The sequence below is a fragment of the Phyllostomus discolor genome, chromosome 6 (assembly GCF_004126475.2).
Source record: "Phyllostomus discolor isolate MPI-MPIP mPhyDis1 chromosome 6, mPhyDis1.pri.v3, whole genome shotgun sequence".
NCBI lineage: Eukaryota > Metazoa > Chordata > Mammalia > Chiroptera > Phyllostomidae > Phyllostomus > Phyllostomus discolor.
This window is the reverse complement of record NC_040908.2, coordinates 162,227,339-162,249,780: the sequence shown is the minus strand read 5'-3', so window position 1 is coordinate 162,249,780 and position 22,442 is coordinate 162,227,339. Positions and strand designations below refer to the sequence as shown.

Sequence of the window (22,442 nt, the reverse complement as noted above, 5' to 3'; positions counted from 1 at the left end):
CCTCCTCCAGGGGGCAAGCCCTGTATCCTCTTGTCCCTGTATCCCCAGCATTTTCCAGGGCACCGGGCCACGGTAGGTTTTCCAGTTTGCCTCAGTGGACAGAGCTGCCCCCACCCAGCCCACACACAGCCTGGGGTTCCACAGGGTTCAAGGATTTGTCACTCCGTGCTCAGGTTTCATTCAGCAATCAGTTTAATCTCAGGATGCTCAGAACAGGACACCAAGCAGCTGGCCCTAAGCCCCACCCCGCCCCTCCCCCATGTGCCCCTACCCGCCACCGGCCTCTCTGGGGAGGCTGAAGGGTCACGTCTGTGGCTCTGGGTGTTATCTTGCCTGTTCACAGGCTTCTCCGGGAGTCTCCCACCAGTCCACGCAGCCAGAGGGGGCCTCGGGGCTTGGTGAGCCTCTGGAGCCCTCCCGACAGACATCTCGGAGCCTCTGCCCCTTGAGGGACTGGGACCCAACTCAGGGTCTGTGCTGGGGTCATCTTCGTAAACTGTTGGAAGTTCAGAACAAGGATTCGGCGTCCTTATTCTGCAGAACAAGGTAGTGGCCCTGGTGGGCTCCGAGGGCCTCCACAGGCAGGGCTGACCTCAGGCCCCAGTCTCTTGGTGGTGCGGGTCACGGGTGGGGGGAGGCAGTTGTCCTGCTCACTGTCAGCTGGCTGTGCCCAGGAAGCTGGGCTCCCTGCTTCTGATGGAAGCCTGGATCCGCCGCTCCCAGCCCCAGAAGCTACCTGTCAGAGTGGCGGCAGCCCAGCAGACCCTGCTTGCGGCGCCTCCTGGGTGGCACTGGGACAGCCCGCTTCTGCCCCTCCCATTACTTCTGGACCTCGAGCTGTCTGAGACTCAGGGTACCAAAGCACCAGACACCCGGGGGTCAGAAGGGGCTTCCGGGGTCATCCGGTTCAACCCCTCCGTGCCGCTGGCCGAGAGGCGGCCCAGACTGCTTGTCCATCCCTGAGACAGAGCTCGCCACCTCTCGGACGCAGCACCTCCACCTCGGGGCTGCTGTTGGGCGCTGGCAGAGGGCTGTGCCAGCAGGTTCGGCCGGATGGAGACGGAGAAGTCCAGGGCGTGGAGCTTCCTTTCATCTCTCCAGGGGGGGCCTCTCAGCACCCTGGGGCACAATCTGGGAGGGTGGGGCGGGGCAGGGGAGCAGGTAGAGCCGGAGTCCAGTGGAAGGGCCTCGCTGGGCCCTGCCTAACCTGCTCCGATGTCGTCGTAGTCGTCATCATCGGTAGAATCAGGCTGGGGACCGGAGGATCCTGTGTGGCCAAGAGCCTCAGGTCAGGGGGACGCTTGGGGGCAGCGGGAGACCCGATCATTCCCCAGCTGCCCCAGGACAGAGCTGAGTGGGTCTGGGTCCACGCCCCCTCCCTGTGATCCTGCGGGGCGAGGCGTGGCAAGAACCCCATCTTATCATCTTGATCGCTGCCGTCTCTCTCACCAGAATGTGCCATCTCCTTCACCAGAAGGTGGCCTTATCTGTGTTCAGGGCAGTCGTCCCTACACTGGCACAGTGCCCAATGGACGACTGATGCTGGGAGCCCCTCTGCCACCACAGTTCCCCCCAAGGGGCCATCTGGCTGCTTCTGCTTGAATGCTCCCACTAATGGGGGGGTTCACTTCCTCCCAAAGCATTCTCTTTGAATCTCTGTCCAATTTACCCCCATTTTCCCTACCTCCTCATATTCCTGTTTATTGTTGTTGTTGTTTTTTTTTTAATCCCTTTACCTCTCTTCTTTTCTCCTTGGGCTGATGTACCTAATGGATCCAGATGTCCCCCACTCCTCCTTTCCCCAGCCCCTGTCTGTCGCCCTCCCCAAACCCCCACCCCTGCCGCTGGCACCTGGACATGCAAACTGCTCCGCCGAAACGGGCTGGGGCGGCGGCTTGAAGTTCTGGTACCACTCCCCAGATGAGGTGCTGGAGCTGTCATCAGCCGAGGGCCCTGATGGGGACAGAGACGGTCACCCTGTGCCTGGAGACAGCCGGAACACAAACTGCCAGAGCTGGGAGGCCCTCACGACTCCATGGAGTCAAGTCTGTAGCTTGATGAACGAAGAAATGAAGGCCCAGAGAGGGGACGAGGCTTGTCCAAGGTCACAGAGCAAGTGGCTGCGGAGCTGGGACTAGAATCTTGAACTCAGCCTGGTTCAAGGCTCTTAGCTTTATGACTTCTCCAGCCAGGTTGGCTACAGGGCACACACAGAGTCCCCCCAGCTCAGCTTACCTGAAAAGGTTCCCTGGGAGCCGGCCAGCTCCAAGTTCGGGGGCTGCTCCCGGAGGGGGTTCCTCTCTGAGGAAAAGCCCTGAGGGTTCCAGGGCGGCAGCCTGCTGCTGGGACTGTTGCAGTAGTCCTCCCCAGACGACGTGCTGGACTCGCTGTGGCTCCTCACCTGCTGCTGAGGGCCCAGGGAGGGGGGATCTGCAATGCAGGGTGCAGGGTTGGCAGGTGGGACCCGGGAGGCATGCACCTCTTCGAGTCCCAGGCCAGGAAAGGGAGAATGGTGAGGAAAGAAGAAGGCTTTAAGATCAGATTGGGCAAAGAACGGAGTGCCACCTGGACTGGTCAAGTCAGGAAGGACCTGTCGAGGGGAGTTGCTGGAGCTTCTCACAAAGGTGAGCTCAGCTGCTGCCTCTGCAGGTGGGGCCAGTGTCGCCCCCTCCGGGCCCTGCCCCAGTCCCACTCACCTTCCTCCAGGGCCGGCATCCGGAACCTGCTCTGCTGGACCTCCTCATCTGTGACTCGGTGTCGCTGGGAGTCTACAAGCAGACGGGGTGGTGAGGAGGGGTGAAGGCTCCGTCTCCTTGTCCCGCTAGCCCGGAGGAGGGTGCCCCGGAGGCTGATCGGGCGGGAGGACAACCCCAGGGGACCGGAGGGGCTTAGCCTTCCCCGTTAGATCCCAGGCTTCTGTCCTAGTCCAGGGAAGACCCCGAACCTCAGTCTCAAACCAGCATGGGCGCAGGCTGCTTGTGGCCAGAAACCCTGCACCCTTTGTCCCCAGCTCCACATAAGGAAATGTCAAGTCCTGGGTTCTCTGATCATGTGACCTTGCCCCTTCGAGGAGCCGGCCCAGAGCATAAGCTGGAGGGTCGGGAAGCTTTCTGTCACAGCTTCTGTGGCACCTTCGTTTCGGAACCAAGGAGAAGCAGACTCAGAGGATGTTATGGACTCCAGTGTCTGGGATCTCGCAGTCAGCTCTTTCGAACCTGGAACCACTGACCCCTCGTGTCAGAGTCCCAGGATTTGGGCCTCTCAGTCTCACACCTTCCACGCCTGGGCTCAGCATCTCAGGTTCTAAGGACACCTCATGCCTGGGGCTCCCAAACACCAGTGCAGGGACCCGAAGTGGAGCTATTTGCGTCCCCCTGCCCCAAGAGGCCCTGGTCCAGCAGGTGCAGCAGAGACGGCTGGCTGGCTGGCCCCTGTATCTCTCCTGCAGCAGGGGCCCCTTGGGCCTTTATCCGGACACACAGTGGCCCAGGACAAAGGCTTCATCTCCCTGCCTCTCTTGCAGCTGGTGGGTTTAAGTTCCAGCTGGTGAACCCCAAGTGGGAGCCACGTGGGCATCTCTGGCCTGGAAGGGAGGGTACACCCTACTTGCCCTTCCCCCTTCCTGCTGGCTGGGATGTGGACACGGTGGTGAGCCATTCTGAACCACGTGGACAAGGGCAACATCTTCGGGACGGCAGAGCGGCAAGAGAGAAGGAGCCTGGGCCCTGGGCACTGTCTCAGGACACTGTCATTTAGGGGTCTCTGTCTCACACAGCCTAGCTGTCATCCTAACTCTGGTAGCAGGTGTGGGTTGGGGCTCAGGAATTTGTGACAAGCTCCCAAGGGACTCTACAAGGGATTCTCTGCTCTCATTCAACCTCCTGGCTTTGGGCTTTGGGCTTTGCTTGGGCCCTGCCACCCCAGCAGGCAGAGAGGAGAGCTGAGGAAGCCAGACAGGAGGCAGAGCTGGGCTCACAGTGGAGGGGGAGGATGGGGCGCAGAAAGAGCGTGGGAGTGTGTGGGAAGCCATCTGGACTGTGTCTGTCCCCTGGACTCCCTCGTATCTTACACAGACACAGCCTCCTTCGGGGGAGTGCGGAAGGCCAGGCCTTAAGACCCTGTGTGGTCAGAGGCAGGTGGAGGAGGGAAGAAGGTCCAGAGCGGATATGCCCGCGGGCATGGAGATGCCTCCAGGGTCGAAACGCACTTTGAAAACTTCAGTGTGGGGCCATTTACAGTCAACACAGGGGCAGCAAGGGTGCTTCCACCCTTGTTGTGTGGGGGTCATCAGGTGGGACCTGCTGAAGGTCCCCAGGCAGCTGGGCCCTCTCCCTGGCTCAGGCAACAAGGCCTCTGGGCGCCCGGGCCCAGGCACTCACTGTAGAAGGTGGTCAGGGCCACGGGAGGCTGGGCGCTGAAGTCGTAGTGCTCGTAGTCAGATTCCGAGCTCGAGTCCGGGTCTGCGGGGGGCGGGGCCTGGGCCTGGAAGGACAGCTTGGGAACTAGGGAGAGAACAGAGCGGGGGCGTGGCCAAGTGGTGGGCGGAGCGTGCAGGGACAGCGGATGGACAGCGTGGATGGCGGTGGGGGGCGGGGGGCAGAGAGGCAGGAGAGCGCCAGGCAGCCAATCTGTCCGAGACTCCCCAGCCCGGGTTTTTCCAGCGCTTCCCACCCATTTCAAACAGGAAACTAAGATTTCCTTCTGTGACAAACACGTAGTAGTCACTGCACGCCAGGCGCTGTTCTAATGAGTGCAAATAACATCCCGCACTCCGTGAGGGAGGGACGGTAGCGTCCCCATTTTACAGCTGAGGAAACTGGGGCACAGGGTGCTCCCTTGCCCAGAGAAGCAGGCATGGGTGGCTCCCGGGTGGCTCTCAACCTCCAGGCCACCAGGTGCAGTGGGTGCCTAGGCTGGTTCTGGGCTCTGTTACTCACATTCTCTTCTCAGATATGTGGATACTGTAGAGAAGAGTAATAATATTTGGCTGAGTGTTGCACTGGTTTTCAAGGAAAGGAGACTTAACATACTCACAATGCAATGTGATTGCACTCCAACTCCTTTACGAGAGTTTCAAGAGGTATAAATCCGTATGTCCCAAAACATGGATGCATGATCTATTTTTTTTTTTCATTCAGAAAGCATGAAATAAAATCACATTCCAGGAAAACCTGGACGGGGCTCTGCAGGGAGGCTGGCTGAGCAAGCCATTGAAAGAGGTGTTGGTACCACAACCGACTAGCCAATTAGCAGAGTGGAGATTTCCAATGAGAGCCCAGTCCCAAATGCCCTGGGCCGTGTCTGTCCAGAATTCAAAAGCCTAGCGTCCCCAAATGATGGCACTGGCAGCTCACCTGCCTGTCAGACTGAGACCTGGTGTGCTCAAGGTTCCACAGCCACTAGCGGGCTGGCCCAGGTCTCCTCCCCAACGAGGACACTGCTGTGACATGAACAGTGCGGACCCTCCAGAAAGCATACTCTTCCTGTCTTCTCCAGCCCTCCCCTCCCCCAGGGTGGCTGACATCCTACCTTCTTCTTTGGGGATGGTGATGGGGACCTCTTGATAGCTATTGACCCCTGCTGGGGTGGTGGTAGGTAGGTGTTGGTGGTTCACCATAGCAGGGAGGGCTGAGGGAAGGGAGGCAGAGATTCTATAAGTTATTTTTTGGCCCCTTCCGGTCTGCCTGGTTCTGTTCTCATTGAGACATCTCCCTCCTCACCACCCGCCCAAATACACACACACACACACATAGTCTGACCCTCCCGTGGGACCTACATTGGTCCACTTCTCCTGGGTACACTGGGAAAATCCTTCCTATCAGGAGGTGCTCCCGGGTCCAGGGTTGGGTGGCCATTGCTGAGTCACTGCTACTCCTGATGGGGCCCCCCAAGCTCAGGTCCACTTGGAAGGGTTGCTCCTCAGGCCGGCTCCTTCCCATCCCTGAGCCTTCCCTATGGCTCCCAGAATTCTGCACTTACCGTATTTTCCTTTAACTTTCAAGAGGATGATGGCAATGATGATGAGTGAGACAAGGAAGAGAATTCCCAGAATGATAGAGGTGATGAAGAGGGTCAGCTCCCGAGATTGCCAGTCCTCCATTTTCACGGTCACAGAAGGTTCTAGAAGCAAGAGCCGGAAATCAGGGAGGAAGAAGAACGGACACAGACTCCTCCTTGCCCTTCTTCTCGCCTCTCCAACCTGTCTGCAGCTGAGCCGCTTTTTCTTTGGACCTAGCCTCCTCTTCCCTTTAACATTTTTTTTTCTCGTCTGCTCTTAGGTGCCTTGTACATAGTAGGTGCTCAAGAAACACATCCTGAATGAATAACTGCCTGAGTGAAACTTTCTCCTGGCCCCCAGCCCTCAGGGATCTCTCTCTGCTCAACCATCCCTGAGCCCCAAAGGTGTGACAACAGTGTCAGAAGGCATCACAATCTCTGTCTAGTGGGGGGATCAGTAACTCGGCTCAACCCCATACAGTGCTGTGATGGAGCTGCGGGTGGGGGCCTGGGGGCATGAGGCTCTGCCAGGGCCACCTAATTCTCCATGGAAAAGACAAAGGCGGCCTTCCCAGAGAAGGTGACTCCGAGCCACCCCTGGTTGTGAACATGCCAGGGGCTCCAATAACTGATGCCCAGGCGGTGCCTACTGTGTGCTAGTCCCTGTTCTAAGTGCCTTATGACAAGTCATTCTTTGGAGACTTACAGCAACACTAGGAGAGGCGCTATGGTTTTCAATCCCATTTTTATAGTCAAGGCAACGGAGGCTCAGAGAGGTTAAGGACTGCCCAATATCACACAGCTAGCGAGAGGCACAGCTGGGATCCGAGCCCCCAGAGTCTGCCCTGAAGCCAGCCAAACTACACACAGCTGGCAGGTGCACCAAGTGTGGGTCTGGGATTCAGAACCTTGGATGCAACCTCCAGCCAACACTGGCTAGCTGTCGCTTCGCCCTCTGAGCTGGACCTCCTTCCCCTGTGTAAGGGTTATGATGAGACCTGCTCAGGAGGCTGCTGGGAAGATTAGAGGGTTGGGAAGTAGGGACCCAGAGTGCTCGGCCGGTGCTTGGGATGTTGTAAACATACTGGCTGTCCCCTTCAGCATCCTCACCGTGTCAGACCGGCTCAGCTCTCCAGCTCTGTCCTCCCGCCCTACAGGAGCTCACAGGAGAGCGGGAAGTAGACTCCTATCCACGGAATACCAGGATTTCGGGAGCGGTGGAGCTGACATGGGAGGGTGGGGAGGGGAGAGGGCCACAAGGCACCAAGAAAGCCTGGGGGAGGCAAGTCCAGCATCTGGAGGTGGGTGATAGAGGGCCAACCATTTGGCCCCACCCAGGCAGATACACACACACTCACACACAAATGCATGAGTGCACCCGGGCCTCTGAGACACTGCGAACCCAGTGACACTCACCTACAGTGACTGGCTGCATACTTGTAGGAACTTCAGGAGTGGACAGATTGAGCAACCTCTGGGAACCTGTCAAGAAACACATCTCCTTCAGCTTGACACACAGCACCTACTATGTGCCAGTCCTCCTGCCAGGAACTGAACACAACAGGTGACCTGGAACTGGGGGTACAGTCCCAGGGGGGCACCTGGCTAAGGAAACCTGTCTTTCTCACCCCCTACAACAAGGAGGTACAGCACAGATTAAATGCTGGGAAGGTCCTTTGCTTAGAATATAGGGCTAATAGCCCTGGCTGGCATAGCTCAGTGGTTTGAGCATGGGCTGCAAACCAAAAGATTGCCAGTTCAATTCCCAGTCAGGGCACATGCCTGGGTTGCAGGCTAGGTCCCCAGTGGGGGCCATGTGAGAGGCAACCACACATTGATATCTCTCTCTCTCTTTTTCTCCCTCCCTTCCCCTCTCTAAAAAAAATTAATAAAATCTTTTTTAAAAAAAGAATATGGGGCTAATAAAAAGACTGATCTCTTCCTTCTATAGAATCTGCTACAGACCACAATTCCCCTTTCCACCCGGTCGGGTTTGTTCTTCAGGTGGGCCTCAGGGGGTGGGAAGCTGGCACGCTCAGTATTATCATAAGCACGTGACAGGTAAGGGAGGGCAAAATCCCAAGGTCCTGTGGTGCTGTTCTCTGATCTCCCAGCTACCCTGGGAGTGGCTATATTGGCACCCACATGGTCTCGAAACGGAGGCCTTCTGGCTGGTACACGGCGGCCCTGGACCCCGTGGCTCGACATCGGAACTCCACAGACACAGCTAACACTGCGTTTCCTCAGGGCTAACACTCTCTCCTTGTCATACCTTAACACCTCTGAAATCGTTCCAACTCATGACAGGCCAAGAGTTTATTGTGGCAGCATGTCTGCCCATTAACGTACATAAAATAACAGTGGAGTGGCGTATCAGGGCCGTCTCAGGTTTGTTCAAGTTCGGTAGAACCCAGTTCACGGAGTGGGTGTGGGGCTCAGCCAAAGTAAGACATAACCTAGGGCTCGGCATCGTCTGCAACGTGATTGGGACTCCAGACACTGCCACTGATATTAGTATTAGTGTCTCCTGATGCGTTCTTACTGGGGTCACCAGCCCTGGGACAGCAAGTTGGTGTTATCCCCTGAACCGACCCCAGTCCATAGAGACCCCTGGAAGTATGCGATTCTGAGGCCAAGTTGAGGATTTGTGGAAAAGATGCCCTGACTGGTTAGCAGCGTCTGCCTGGGCACGCTAGGGACGACGGCCCCTCTCATGCCAGTCTTTGTCATCCTTGACCTGGCCTACGCTGTGGTCTTTGTTTGGGCTGCAAGTTCTTAGGCTGCGGATTCCGGTGGGATTCCTGGTCAGTATCTGAGGTGAGGGTACAGGGGGGTTGGGGGGAAGAGTACCTGAGCAGAGGACCCTGGCTGCCCTGGACTGCACACAGACATTGGAGTTGTTGAAGAGCCATGAACAGTCCGAGAGGGTGGTCTCGTTTCCCTTGCACGAGTAGAACATCCTGCCCGACAGGGAGTGGGGCAGCCCCTTGGGCCGTTTGTCCACGGTCCCGCAGCCCAAGGCACGGCAGAGCACGTGGGCCTCTGAGAAGTACCACTCGCTGTCACACACAGTGCTCCAGACCCCACGGAAGTATACCTCCACCTGCCCCTCGCAGCGGTCAGTGCCTCCGGTCAGGCGCCAGGACTGGTGCTCTGCAGGGGAGCGGGGTGGGCAGCATCAGGCCAGGATCTTTGGGCCCAGATTCCCACCAGCCCACGCCCACGGATGCAAACACCCCACAGCCCACAGGTCTCCAGATCTGTGTGCTCTCCCCCCAGGATCCGCATCCCCTGTCCTCTACTTGGGCTTCCGTGCCCTACACCCTTGCTGCTCCACGTGTGGGGCGTGGAGCAGCAGCGGCAGCATCGCCTGGAGTCTGGTTAGAAATGCAGAATCTCAAGTCCTGCCCCAGACCGACTGCATCAGAATTTACATTTAACAAGAGCCCCCGCCTGACTCCTACGTCTATTACGGAGAAGCACTGGCTGGACTGGACGGCCTCAGCAGGACTGCCCACAGCCGGCTCCGGGGCTCCCAGCCTCCAGCGCCTCTCCCTTCTCTGAATCACGTGACCAACTTTCCCTCAGGAAGAACTCACCCTAAGGCCGCCTCTCCCAGAAGGTGGGCGGGTTTATCCTTCTAGCTCTGGATTGCCTGCAGCCTCTAAATAACACCTGGCTTCCTTTCTCAGGATTTTTGCCACTCGCTCCCTGGGGTTCTATGATTGTCTGGGTCTCATCTCCCCTCCTGGATGGTGACCACGCAAGGACAGGGACCCTGTCTCCTGCACTAACTCCAGGCCCGGTGCCCAGGAGGCTGGCAGTGAGGCTGGTGGAGGGCAGGGGTTCAGAAACCGGCGCGCACTGACCTGAGCACACCACGCCGGCGTCCTCCTTGTGGCCACAGTAGCCATGTCCAGGCAGCCCTGGGCAGTCCCACAGGTAGGTCTCGGTCCCGGAGCAGTTCACCTGGTCCCGGTGGATGGCTCCCTGGCCAGGGGCGAAGTGCAAGCCCGGCAGGGCCTGGATGGCCCAGCCGCAGCTCAGCTGCTTGCACACCACGTCGGCGTCCTTCAGGTCCCACGTGTCGTCGCACAGAGAACCCCACTGGCCGTACTCCAGCATCTCCACGCGGCCGGCACAGCGGCTGCCACCCTCCACCAACCGCAGTGCTCGATTCTCTGGGGGTGGGAGGGCAAGGGGTTTGTGGATGGGGGTGGGAAGAGGGCCAGGAAGGAAAGCGGTGGTAGGGACTGGGCCCGGATCGTTGTGGGCGGGGCTGTGGACCCAGCGAGAGGGGCTGTAACCCTGGGGGCAGGACAGGGAAACCTGCAGGGCTGGGACTTGCTGAGCAGACAAAGGGGGACTAACTGGTCAGGACTAGGGTTCCTGCGGAGCCGGTGGGCGGGGTTAGTAACCTGGTGCAAACTCGTGGGTGGGGCCGGACACCTGTGGGCGGGGCCTGAAAAGCGAGGCCGTGGTGCTAGGGAGTTGCAGTGCTAAGGGGCCCTGGGAACTTGTCATATTTATGTGCACTGTGGGTAGGGACGGAGATAAAGGAGACAGAAGTCCAGAGCAGGATGAGGGAAGGCACCAGCAAGTAAAGCCTAGGACTCTGTTGGGATTGGGGACCTAAGGGGTCGCGTTGGGGACCCAATGGGCCAGCCGGAGTTCTAGCAGGGAGAAAGGTCCGCAGGCCAGATCTGAGGAAACACTCAGAGCTGGAAATGATACGAACTGGCGGTCCCTCCGGTCCCTCCGGTGTGGGGAGCAGCTGTGTTTGCGTTGGTGGGGGCTGGGGGGTGAAGTACGGGGGAGGAGGCCAGGGTCCAGTGCCCAGAGCCGGGGACAGGAGTGAGGGGCATTGGCTGAAGACTGGCGGGGGAACAGATGCTCTCCCGCCTCCCCCAGCAGGGGCTCAGCTGGCGGGCGCGGGGCGGGCCGCTGTACCTGCACAGGTGACCTGGACCGGCCCCCTGCTGATGCACTCCCGCTCCACCACCTCGCAGGACTGCCACTCGGGGCTTCTGCATTGGACTGTGGGCACCAGGGCTCGCGTGGCGTTTGGGGTCCTGCTGGCGTTCCTCGCGGCCCAGACCCGTGGCAGTTCCGACGACAATGGAGCTGGCTGGCTCGGCACCGGCTCTGCCCCTCCGCAGTCCAGCACTTGGCACACGGCCTCCGCGGCATTGAGGTCCCAGAACTTCCGGCACAGGGGCTCCCAGGACTGTCGTAGCTGAACCTCCACGGTCCCGCTGCAGCGGCTGCTCCCGTTCACCAGGCGGACCCCCGGCCACTCCCCTGGAAACACCACACACCAGCTGAGGCCTGGGCGGATTCAGACTCTGCCCATGCCAGGAATAGGTGGGGGCAGGCTACTGCCAGAGGCCCCACCACCGACCTGCTAAGTGACTTCCGACAATTCCCTACCCCCACTCCCGGCCTCAGCCTTCCAGTCTGCAAAAAGGGGCTGGGAGGGTTCATCCCCAAGCCGCCTTTGACGCCTGACCCTCTGGCTCTCCTTGCAACCAGGAAGAGGGGCTGAGGGTGACCCTGAAGGTTAGGATGAATTAGGCCTGGGGCAACAGAGAACCCGGGGCCCAGTCCCCCCAAACCCTCCTCGCTTGCCCCTGTCTCAAGAGCACCCTTGTGTGAAGGAAGAGCAGAGTTCTGGGCTCAGGGGCCCCCCTGGTATTGCGGGCGCCACGCTGCCCCTCCCAGGCCTCTCTGCTGCTCCCAGGGCACTAGCTGCACGGGAGCGCCACAGCGGCCCCAGAACCCTGGGGGACAGACAGACGTGGGGCTGGCGATGGGGTTGCAGGTGTGCGGTGTGTATGATGGCTCTCCCCTGCTCCAGAGCCCTTCCTTGGGGGGCCCACCTGCCCACGTTTGCCCAGGATTGCACCTGCAGTGTCAGCGTGCCGCTCTGCAGGGAGTAGGTCCTTTATAAATATCTGTCGAGGTAATCTGAGACCCACCTGGTGGAACCCCCCCAACCTTCACCAAGGATCCTTCAGCTTGTTCTCAGCAAATCCCCTTAAAATGTTCACTGCACACCCTGTCAAGTGTATGTGACTTTTTATCAGTGGCCTCTCAAAGATGGTAGTTCTAAGACCTCCAGGGGTATCTAATGCGGACCTGCAGACACTGGTTTAAGAAGGAGAGGTGTTGTCTGAAGTTAGGGAGCCTCCCTGGTACCCTAAAAGTCCATTTCCCCTTTCAGTCACCCCAGGACACCACCTGCGCAGTCTCAGAAAGCTGACCGTGGATCCCAGAAGGATAATTTGCTCACCTGGCTCCGAGGGCTGGCTCTCTGTGCCGCTGGTGTTGCGCTGGCCGGGTGGGGCTGGAGTCGGGTGACCTGAAATCAAGGGGCAACAGCCGTGGTGAGCGAGTGGACTCAGGCGTGGAGGGCACAGTGGTACCTGGAAGGGCAGGGGCCGCTTTCTGGAGTCTGCCACAGCTCTAGGGGGCCTTTGGAGAAGGACATGGTCCTGGACCTTGGTTCCTTTGCCTCCCTTCAGGGGAGGGAAATTCTCAAGCTTCGGAATTGCAGCATTCTTCACTTCATCTGGGAGTTGTGCACATGCCCTCGGAAACCACAGCAGAGCAGAGAGGAAGGACCAGGCTTTGGGGCCAGACCCACTCACTGGCTGAGTGACCATGGATGGCTCGGTCACTTTCTCTGCCAGAGTCCCAACTTGCTGGCAAAGCCCTTAGGAAAATTTTGTGGGCTAACAAGAGATAATAGCTGTAAAATATTTGATGCACCAAGGAATCTTGAAAATGGAGTTATTTTTAGTAAACACGCTTTTGTTTGGAAAACTTGAGAGATTCGTACCAGACTTTAGGGTAACTGGTGCCTCCTGAGCTGTGCTCCATTGGACTGGAAAGGAGGCTTTCAGACCCTGAGAGATCAACATGTGTGGAGGACTGAGTATGTCAGGTGTTTGCACACCTTATGTCCACTTGGCCAAGGCCTCATATGATGACCTGTTTGGTCTAAATCAGCATCTTCCCGGGCCCTTTGGCTTCTGTTTGGCTCAGCCAATGGAGAGCCCCCAGCAGAGACAGGAGGGAGGTCATGGTGCTTATTTCCCTGGCTCCCTCCCAGTGAGATCCTTTGGGCAGGCTTGGTCCTTCTGTTGATACTCTCAAGGTAGCCAGTCACCTATTCGTGTCTCACTGGCCACTCCCTGGTCTTGTGTCCTTGGACCAGGGTGGTAACTGCTCAGCTGCTCTGAGTTCCTTTTACTGCATTGTCCTTTGTAAACGGGCTTTTGTAAATAAGCCCCCTTCAAACTTCTATTCTGAGTGTGCCATCTGTTTCCTGTTAGGACCCTGAGTCATACATGGCCCCAGGCCACCAGCTGGCAAGAGGCAGAGCCAGCCTTTGAACTGTCCCCAAGGAATGGGCTCCATGCTGGGTGGGGGCGGTCCAGTTTGCAGAAGCACAGAGGGAGAGCTGCAGCAGGGACGACTGTGCTCACAAAAGAACGCCTCCCCATTTCCCCGTCTCTTGTGCTTATGTTGGGGCCATTGAAGCCTGGGCAGGTGGACGTGTGTCCACTGCGGGGACAAGGTAGGTAAGAGGCAATGAGCCTCCTCTGGCTCTTTCTTCTCTGTCATAGCCGTATTTGAGGTCCTGGGTTCCAGGTGCCGCCACAAGAGGAAGGGGGATGTTGACCCAGCCGGAATTTTGTGTGAGTCAGAAGTGAACCTTTACTGTGTTGAGTCATGAAGACTGGGGGCGTATTTGTTACCACGGCCTGACCTGGCCTGGCCTGACTGATACAGGGGCTGCAGACATGGGCACGACTACTGTACTTTCTCAGCCTCGCCTAAGAAGATTCCCTGGACTCACACCCAGATGAGCGTGCATGTGCATGCACACGCATGCCCCTCGGGACAGAGCTCTCCCACAAGCACCTGTCTGGGCCACTCCATCATTCAGGCAGAAAGTAATCAGGCCTTTAATTGCTTGTCCTCACCAACTCCCAGCCTCGCCGCCCCGCCTGACCCCTGAAAGAGAAATGACTCGGAATTCGGAGCACGAACTCCGTGACTAATGAAATATTCAGAACAAGGACTCAGATACCCTCAAGTTAGGATTTTGGAATCCTGGTTCCCATGGCAACCACCCCAGTACTCCAGTGCAATTTTCAGTATTTCCACCTATTTCCGTGTGTGCTGGGGAGATGGGGGGATTGAGATGCTGGCTGCAGTGCATACGTGTGTGTGTGATTGTGGCGTGTGCGTTTATGGGTGTATGACTGTGATCATGTGTGTACCCCTCTGTGTGGGTACATCTGTGTGTGGGATCATGTGCTTGTGTGTGACTGTGTGTTTGTGGAGGGCTCGAGTTCAGTTCTGTATCATTTCTTTGGTTCTGGGAAGACACTTTGTCATGCATAAAGGCACACAGGTCTTCTACTAGACCAGAGAACCGTGGAGGGCAGGGCCCAAGGCTGAGTCAGCCCTGTGCCCCCAGGGTGCCCAACACAGTGTTTGTTGATTGACTGACTGACTAAGAATGAGAAGGAGCTGCCAGCTGCAAGGACAACTGTTACCCAAGCAGTTAAAAAAATAATTTAGATAAATTCACCAATTTAATTTTTCACAGCAAGCACACAAAGTGGGGAAACAGAGGCACGAAGAAGTTTAGTAATTTGCCCAGGATGACACTGCTAGAAAATGACAGAGCTGGGATTTGAACCCAGGCTGTCCAGTTCCAGAGCCCACACTCTTAACTGCTCTGCTCTACTGAGTTGAAACCCAACATCTTACTTTCTGTTTCAGTGACAGTGTCGAGGGTGTGGGGGCAGAGAACGCTGACAACCAGGTGGTCTTCCTAACTCCCTCCAGCTTCTCAGGGCTGGGCCAGCCCTGAACCTACGAACAGTGGTGATACCAGTCAGCCTGTAAGCCCCGGGGGCTAATCTCCCAAGGCCTGCTGCAGCTGCCTGAGCCAAGGCAGTGCACCATTGCCAGAGGAGGGTGGTGGCAACGGCTTTGAGAGTCCCTGCCCCACAGGGCTTCAGCCACTCAGGCAGAGCATTCTAGCCTCTTTAACCGTCTTTTGTCACCAGGTCACGCCGACAGAAGATGTTCACAGGCAGGACACCCTCCCTGCAAGCCCAGATTGAATTCCCTCCTCTTCACCACCACACCCAAGGGGAAGTGAAGGACAATTCATAATCTCCACAGAAAGGCAGCTCAAAGATAATGCAACACCCCGGCTTTGGGGTGTGTTTGATTTCTGGAACTCCTCCTCACCCCCCCTCCCACCGCATCGCCCCCGGTGCTCAGGAACATGAGGGCGTGTGAGTGACAATATCCTGAAAGCTGAGAAATGAGCGTATTGCCACCTGCACTCAGTCCCATGAACATTTGCTGAACTTGGGCCAGGTGCTGGGACTGGAGCAGGAATTAAGGGAGATAAGTGTAAATGGGAGGGTCCGGAAGGAGGAGAGTCCACAACCTTCCCTGGGCACCAGCTCATCCGAGTACCTGTTGCCACTCCAGGGAATTGTCTTCATGGCTTAGAACGGAGGCTTTGGGAAAACAGCACAGTGCTGCAAACCTGTCTGTGCTGTGCGACCTTCGCAAGGTCGCTGAGCCAGACTAGACTTTGTTTTTAACCTGGCACTGGGCATAACACGTGGGCCACTTTGGATCGCCTTGAGGGGGGCATGGATACTGCGTGTGAAATGCTTAGGACGCGGTACATGGCAGCCGTCATCCTTGCCCCACACTCTGAGGCCCTGACCTGCTTTCTCCTCTTGAGTCCTGAGTGGACAGGAGAGGCCAGCTGGCCACTGACTAGGCAGTCGACTCTCGATCAACACAGGAGTTAGGGGTACAACCCCCAACGCAATAAAAAAATCCGAAAATAACTTTTCACAGCCCCAAATGACTCATAACCTATTGTTGACCGGAAATCTTACTGATAACATAAGCAACTAATTAACACATGTTTTGTATACGCATTATATATTATATTCTTATAAGCTACAGAGAAGGCACTCTTATTAAGAAAACCATCAGAAAGAGAAAATAAACGTATAGTATGTATTTTTAAAAATCCACATATAAGTGGACCCATGTAGTTTAAACCCATATTACTCAAGGGTCAGTTGTAGAGACATTCCACCCCAAGCAAAAGATGGCTCTGAGAAACCCTCAGTTCTCTGCTCAGCAAAGGCTGTTCCCCAAAGGCTGCATTCTTTATTCTTCCCTCACCCCTCCCCATCTTGCTTATGAACCTTCGCCGAGCTGTCCCTCACTCACACACCCTGCCCTCCCTCGCTGGCTCTCCATCGTATCCAGTGGTCCTGAAGATGAGATGTGGACTGCAGTTGCTATGGTAACAGAAGTTCCTCTCAAAGCAAAGGCTCCTGCGGTCCTGGTCCCGAGGCTTTCTCAGGTTCGTGTGCCAAATTATTCCTTCTTTGCGGTTACCAGATGGTAAGATGATACGCCCCAGGCTTACAGGATGACCAGCAACTCAAAATAAAAATCCCGTGGGACACCGGGACGGAGGTGGCTCCGAGGGAGCCAGCAGGCCAGAGACAACAGCCCCATCTTCCTGATCCCCCATAAGAATTCAGAGCATTGAATGCCAGAGGTGGATGTCCCCATCCCTCCTCCCTAACTCCGACTCAGTAGGCCTTGGACGGGGCCCTTGAGTCTGGTTTGGGGAGAACCATCTGCCAGGGCTTGGGCCGCACACAAAGCATTGGATTGGAACGGAAGAAGCCTGGGATGGAAACCCAGCTTCCTCCTTACTGAAGGGGGGGCCTTTGGCAAATCCCTTCATCGGCGTGACTTGCCTCCCTCACCTCACAGGTGCAAACACCTGGCAGGACTGAAGTGAGATGAGGAGGCAGACCCAGCACCTATCTGGCAGTAAGTACCCAACAAGACCTTGCAGGATCCATGGGCACAAACGTACACTTGTGACAGGCGTGTGTGTGCAGGTGTACGGTGGGCGGGAAAAGCAGATTTTAAACCAAATAAGCAGGATGAGCATATCCTTATAAATACATACAGAAACAGTGGCCAGGATGCCTCCTGTGGTTGGAAGTGCTCACACTTCAATGCCCAAACAATAGCGCTGTGTACACGTCCTGGAAAAACACTCTCTGGTGTGCTCCCATGCGGATGTACACTGGGATTTTTTTAAAAGTGCTCCTTGTAATAGAAAAATTCAGTAGTAATCTCACCTAGTCCACCAGCAGGAAATAATTAAAGATACGGTGTTATTATCATAGATTGGGTTATTTGGTTAAAAGAATGAATTAATTAGGCTTATATCTTGGTCTAGATCTTGAAGGCATCATATAATGAGTGAGAAGAGTAAGTTGTAGAACTTGAGAGTAGTTGCTCAGTGTGATATCATTTATGTGAAATACACCGCATGTACCATCTAGTGGGCATTGATACCTTTTGTGTAATGAAAGTATAAAAACATGAAAGGAAAGTGCAGGCCCACCACGCTTTGGAGCGGAAGTGCTCTGGGCACGAGGGGTAAGGAAGTGTTTTAACAGTATCTGTACGATTTTCTTTTTTATCAATGTAGATCTGAGCAAATATGATGAAAAAAATGTAAGGATTTCTTAAATCTGGGCGGTGGGAATGCCTAAAGGTTCCTACCTTCGGTAAGATGCTGTCAGTACACTTCTGAGTGTTTGCAATATTTCTAACAAAACGTCTGGAAGATTCTATAACAGGGTAGTAATAACAGTCATCCCTGAAGGTAAGTTTAGCATTGCTGTTAAGTTTTTTCTTTATTTTCTAAATTCTGGAACTTTTGTCATATATATCACGTTAAGTGATGGAAATAAAAGCATCAGTGATTTAAATGAGAACATATGTGAAAAGCTTTGTAAATTGCTTGAATCACATCAATACCCACTACCAATGGTTCTCGTGTGCTGATATGGGTAAATAAATCTGTGGGGGTTTTGATAGTGTTAAATTCTTTAATCTCCTTCTCAATGCTTGGAGATAGGTTTTAATTATTACCCCCACTCTACAGGTGGGAAAGTTTGGGGCCCAAGAGGGAAAGGAATGGTCCAGGACAGCGGGGCTCCTAAGAGGCAAAGCAGAGATTTGAACCCCCAAGGAGGGTTCACTGTGGTCCCTTAAGTACCACCTGACCGACACTGCAGAGCACACAGCAAATGCTCAGCGTCACCATTACCACTAATGAAAGTCTCTGTAACTCGCCTCGCCTCCACCATTTCCTGAGCCAGGCCCACGGCCAGGCCATCTCTGGGCTCCGCTGCGGGAACGTGCCCTTGAGGGAGCCCCAGGCCTGCCATCAGCCCAGGGCACAGCCAGGAGCCCCAGTGTCAGGAGCTGCCCTGAGTCCCGAATCCCATCCCCCTGTGGGACGTGCAGACAGAGGCATGAACCATGTGCCGGAAGAACCCAGAGGAGGGAGGGTCCAGGAAGTTACTGCAGAGAGGTGACCCTTGAGCCAGGCCTTGACGGTTACAGAGCGTTTCACTGGGGCAGGGGGAGCAGATCCACAGGTACCGAGGACTCTCCTAAGGAACCCTCATGCTAACCCTGGGGAGAGATGCCATTGTGAAGCCTGTCTGACTGACTGACAAAGAGGCTCAGAGATACCACGTTCCTGGCCCAACGTCACACAGCTTGGAGTTGACAAAGCCAGGAGTCAAAGCCAAGTTTGTTCCCCAGATTCACTCTTTGCACTGTATCAGGCAGCTTCAACCAGGGAAAGGAGGCGGGAGGCATTCTGGGTAGGGGGTGCAGCACCAGCAAAGGCCTGGACTTGGGACAGGGCCTGGTGTGTTAAGCTAGAGGCTCAAGGATATCAAATTCAAGAACAACCCCCCCCAGAGCTTGGCCCTCTGTGCATAGGACAGGGCTGGGTTTCGGGGTTTCGGTGGAGCTAAAACTCTGCTGGGCTGTGCCAGGTTTCCCAGGGGGGCTGCCCCCACCCACCAGCTCTCAGGAGGGACTCTGGCTTGAAGTCTCCTGGAGGTGCTGGAGCAGCAGTTTCTGGGTGAGCTTGAGCGTGGGCAAGGGGTGAATACCCCCCGGCTCCCAGGTGTGGTGCTGTGACCTCTCCGAGGTGGCCTAAAGCTCCCTTCACATAAGGCATCCAGAAGACCCCAGAAGTCATCGGCGTTTCTCATAAGAAAGAAATACAGCCCTCCCCAAGCAGGTGGGACTTCCAGCTGTGACTGGAAAGTCTCCTTGGGGGAGCAGGGGCCAGCCCTGGCTCAGCAGCTGTGTTTATCCAGGCTGGTCCCTGCACCCATCAGCTCCACGCTACAGGGGTCGCCTCCCCACCCACCACTCATCCAGGTTCAAAGGAGAAGCTGGGAGACACTGGGGTTATTCAGCCTGACTCTCATAGCCACCCGTGTCATTAACAGCTAGAGGCTGGCAGCGGCCATTGGCTGTATGGTCCACTGGACCCAGGGGCTCAAGTTCAGGAAATAAATTTCGAGAGAAGGTAGCATCTGAATGCCTACTGCGTGCCCCTCCTTTATACACACGGCACACGCTCTCTTATTCATCTCCAATGGGGCCTCAGGAAGTCTGTTTTCCACATGAGAAAACCGAGACTCAGAGGGATGGAATGACTTGCCCGAGGCCACAGTTACTAGGAGGTGAAAACCAGAACATGACTCTAGGTCCCTCTAAGTCCAGGCACACATTCTCAGCCCTCGGCCTCAGGGCTGTCTCATAATCCCCCCACAACTCACATCTAAGGGGCTTCCGAAGTGTCCGAAAGTCTTCCATGTTCCTGCCTATGTCGACCCTCAGTCAGGACGTGCCCTTCCTTCCTTCCTTCCTTCCTTCCTTCCTTCCTTCCTTCCTTCCTGCGCTCCTGTCTCGGTCAGGCTCCATGGCAGGCCCCACGCGGCAGGGGAGGACACAGATGTGCTCAGAGTGGATGGTGATCAGGAATAAGGGCTACCCCATGGTCAGCACAAGATGTCCCGGGGGGGAATAGAGGTTAGAGGGGTTAACGCCAACTCCAAAGAGCAGAAGACAAGTGGGAGGGGTTGTAGTGGGTGAGCAGGGGCTCTCAGGGATGAGAAAGTGAAGGCGATAGATAGCCAGCCTTTGCCCCGTAGTCTTGCAGCTGTAACCTGCACCTTTCCAGAGGGCAAGTGGGCTGGGAGGCGAGGTCACGTAGGGCCATGCGACCCACCACACTCTCTGGACGCCCTCCCTTCCCTCCCTGCCAGTGGCCTGGAATCATGGGGCTTCCCCGTGCTTCTTTGCAAAGGCGCGTGAGCCCTGACTAATGTGCTGGGAACACACTGTTGCCTTCTTGGCCCCTGAAACCCAGTGATGGATAAAACCTCTGGCCAGTGCCTCTCCCCTTGGTACCAAGTGTGTAAGGCTCCTGCCTGTGTGCGCAGGGCTCCCACCTGTGCCACCCGACACCTGGCTGGATGTTCGGTCAATGCCAAAGTATGATGGACCCTACGGAGGTTTTGAAGAGGTTGGAGGGGGGCCTGTTATCCTCCCAATCCACCCCTTTGGTGGTGACTTTGTTTCCAAACTCCAGAGTCCTGGGGAGCAGAGAAGCTGAGAAGCTACCCACATAGGGCTGGGGACAGCCCTGTGGAGTTGGGAGTGTGTGGGCTTTGGAGTCAGACTGATGTGGGTTCAAATCCCATCTCTCCCTCTTTATACGAGAGGATCTGGATTTCTTAACCTCCGAGCCCCTGTGACTTCTGTTCACATACGTGGTGATGCTAACTCACCTTCCTGGGGCTCCCAGAAGATTGGAGGAGAAAATGGGCACCACAGGGCTTGACCCTCAACTGCCATTGTGGGGACACTCGTGCACAATCCCTTACTGCAATTCTGAAACCCCAGCACCCTCAAACTCGAAGTGTTCTCATAACTGTGTTGGTGGCAAGACCTGACCAGAACTGGCACAAGGCTGTTCATAGTCATTATTTAGTTTGTGTGATGTGAAAATCGTACATCCCACTGCAGAAAAGTTAGTACATCCAATTCCAGTGGCTGATCAGGCTCCTGCTGGCACATTGCGTAATATACAATATATGCACCACGTCAGTTTTCGCAAACCTAAACGGTCTAGATTCTGCATTGCACCTGGCCCCGCGGGTTCCAGAAAGAGACAGAGGACCTGGAATCATTTTCTCCTTTTCCCCTAAAGCTGTAGCTGTGCGGGCAGTGTGCGAAATTTCAGGCCAGAAAAGCTGTCCTAACTTCCCCTTCTCTTTCCTAATGGAAACACATTTCTGCAAAGAATTTCCTTTATAGATTCAGGAAGGAAAAGGCAAACAGAAGAAAAATGGGCAAGGGCCAGGAAGAGGCTCTTCACTGCAAAGGAAATGCTAAGTATCCAGCCTCCAAGCGACCAGAGAAATGCAAAGCAAGGCCACAGGGAGACACTACCTCATTCACTTGATCGTCAACCACTAAGGAGTATGGTAAGGGGATGAATGGTGATGGAAGGAGGCTTGACTCAGGTGGTGAACACACGATACAGTGTATAGATGATGTTATAGAATTGTACTTCTGCAACCTATATAATTTTATTAACCAATCTCACCCCAAGAAACTCAATTTAAAAAAATTAAAAAACAAAATAAAAATAAATTTAGCCTGTTCCATGTGTCTGGTTCTAGTTTGCTTGTTAATTTATTTTGTTCATTAGATTCTTCTTATAAGTGAGATCATATGGTATTTGTCTTTCACCGCCTGGCTTACTTCACTTATAATATTCTCCACTTCTACCCTGGCTTGTGCGGTTCAGTGGATTGAGTACTGGACTGTGAACCAAAGAGTTGCGGGTTCAATTCCCAGTCAGGGCACATGCCTGGGTTGTAGGCCAGGTCCTCAGTATGGGGTGTGCAAGAGGCAACCACAGATTTATATTTCTCTTTCTCTCTTTCTCCTTTCCCTCCCCTCTCTGTAAACATAAATAAATAAAATCTTAAAAATATATATTCTCCAGTTCCATCCATGCTGGAGCAAAAGGTAGGAGCTCTTTCTTTCTTTCTGCTGTGTAGTATTCCATTGTGTAAATGTACCACAGTGTTTTGATGCATTCATTTACTGATGGGCACTTAGGGTGTTTCCAGCACTTGGCTATTATAAATTATGCTGCTATAAACATTGGGGTGCATAGGTTCTTTTGAATTGGTATTTTGGGAGTCTTAGTGTATATTCCCAGCAGTGGAATCGCTGGGTCAAAAAGCAGTTCCATTTTTAATGTTTTGAGGAAATTCCATACTATTTTTCACAGTGGCTGCACCAGTCCGCATTCTCACCAACAGTGCACTAGGCCGAAGGGAAGGGGGAGGGGGGAGGGGGAAGGGGGATAATGCTGACAAGAAGGGGAAGGGACTAAAGAACATGTGTGAATGAGCCATGGACATGGACACCAGGGTGGGGATGGACTGTGGGAGCGAGGG

The 22,442-nt window shown here is 55.2% G+C and overlaps 1 protein-coding gene across 3 annotated transcripts in view; it reads right to left on the bottom strand.

Moving 5' to 3' along the window:
- Window positions 1-1,016: 1,016 nt before the first annotated feature.
- CD6 (CD6 molecule) overlaps window positions 1,017-22,442 on the bottom strand; it is a 35,376-nt gene continuing 13,950 nt past the window's right edge. The window contains exons 2-13 of one of the 3 annotated variants that reach the window (XM_036029521.1): window positions 12,290-12,358; window positions 10,948-11,298; window positions 9,867-10,178; window positions 8,848-9,150; window positions 7,414-7,479; window positions 5,980-6,120; window positions 5,530-5,628; window positions 4,380-4,502; window positions 2,697-2,768; window positions 2,236-2,481; window positions 1,852-1,953; window positions 1,017-1,267 (exon numbers count right to left, since the gene is read on the bottom strand). In XM_036029521.1, the coding sequence (XP_035885414.1) occupies window positions 1,203-1,267; window positions 1,852-1,953; window positions 2,236-2,481; window positions 2,697-2,768; window positions 4,380-4,502; window positions 5,530-5,628; window positions 5,980-6,120; window positions 7,414-7,479; window positions 8,848-9,150; window positions 9,867-10,178; window positions 10,948-11,298; window positions 12,290-12,358 (1,949 nt within the window). In that variant the 3' untranslated portion in view covers window positions 1,017-1,202. The remainder of the gene's footprint in view (window positions 1,268-1,851; window positions 1,954-2,235; window positions 2,482-2,696; window positions 2,769-4,379; window positions 4,503-5,529; window positions 5,629-5,979; window positions 6,121-7,413; window positions 7,480-8,847; window positions 9,151-9,866; window positions 10,179-10,947; window positions 11,299-12,289; window positions 12,359-22,442) is intronic. The other 2 variants (XM_036029522.1, XM_036029523.1) reach the window with 2 other exon arrangements.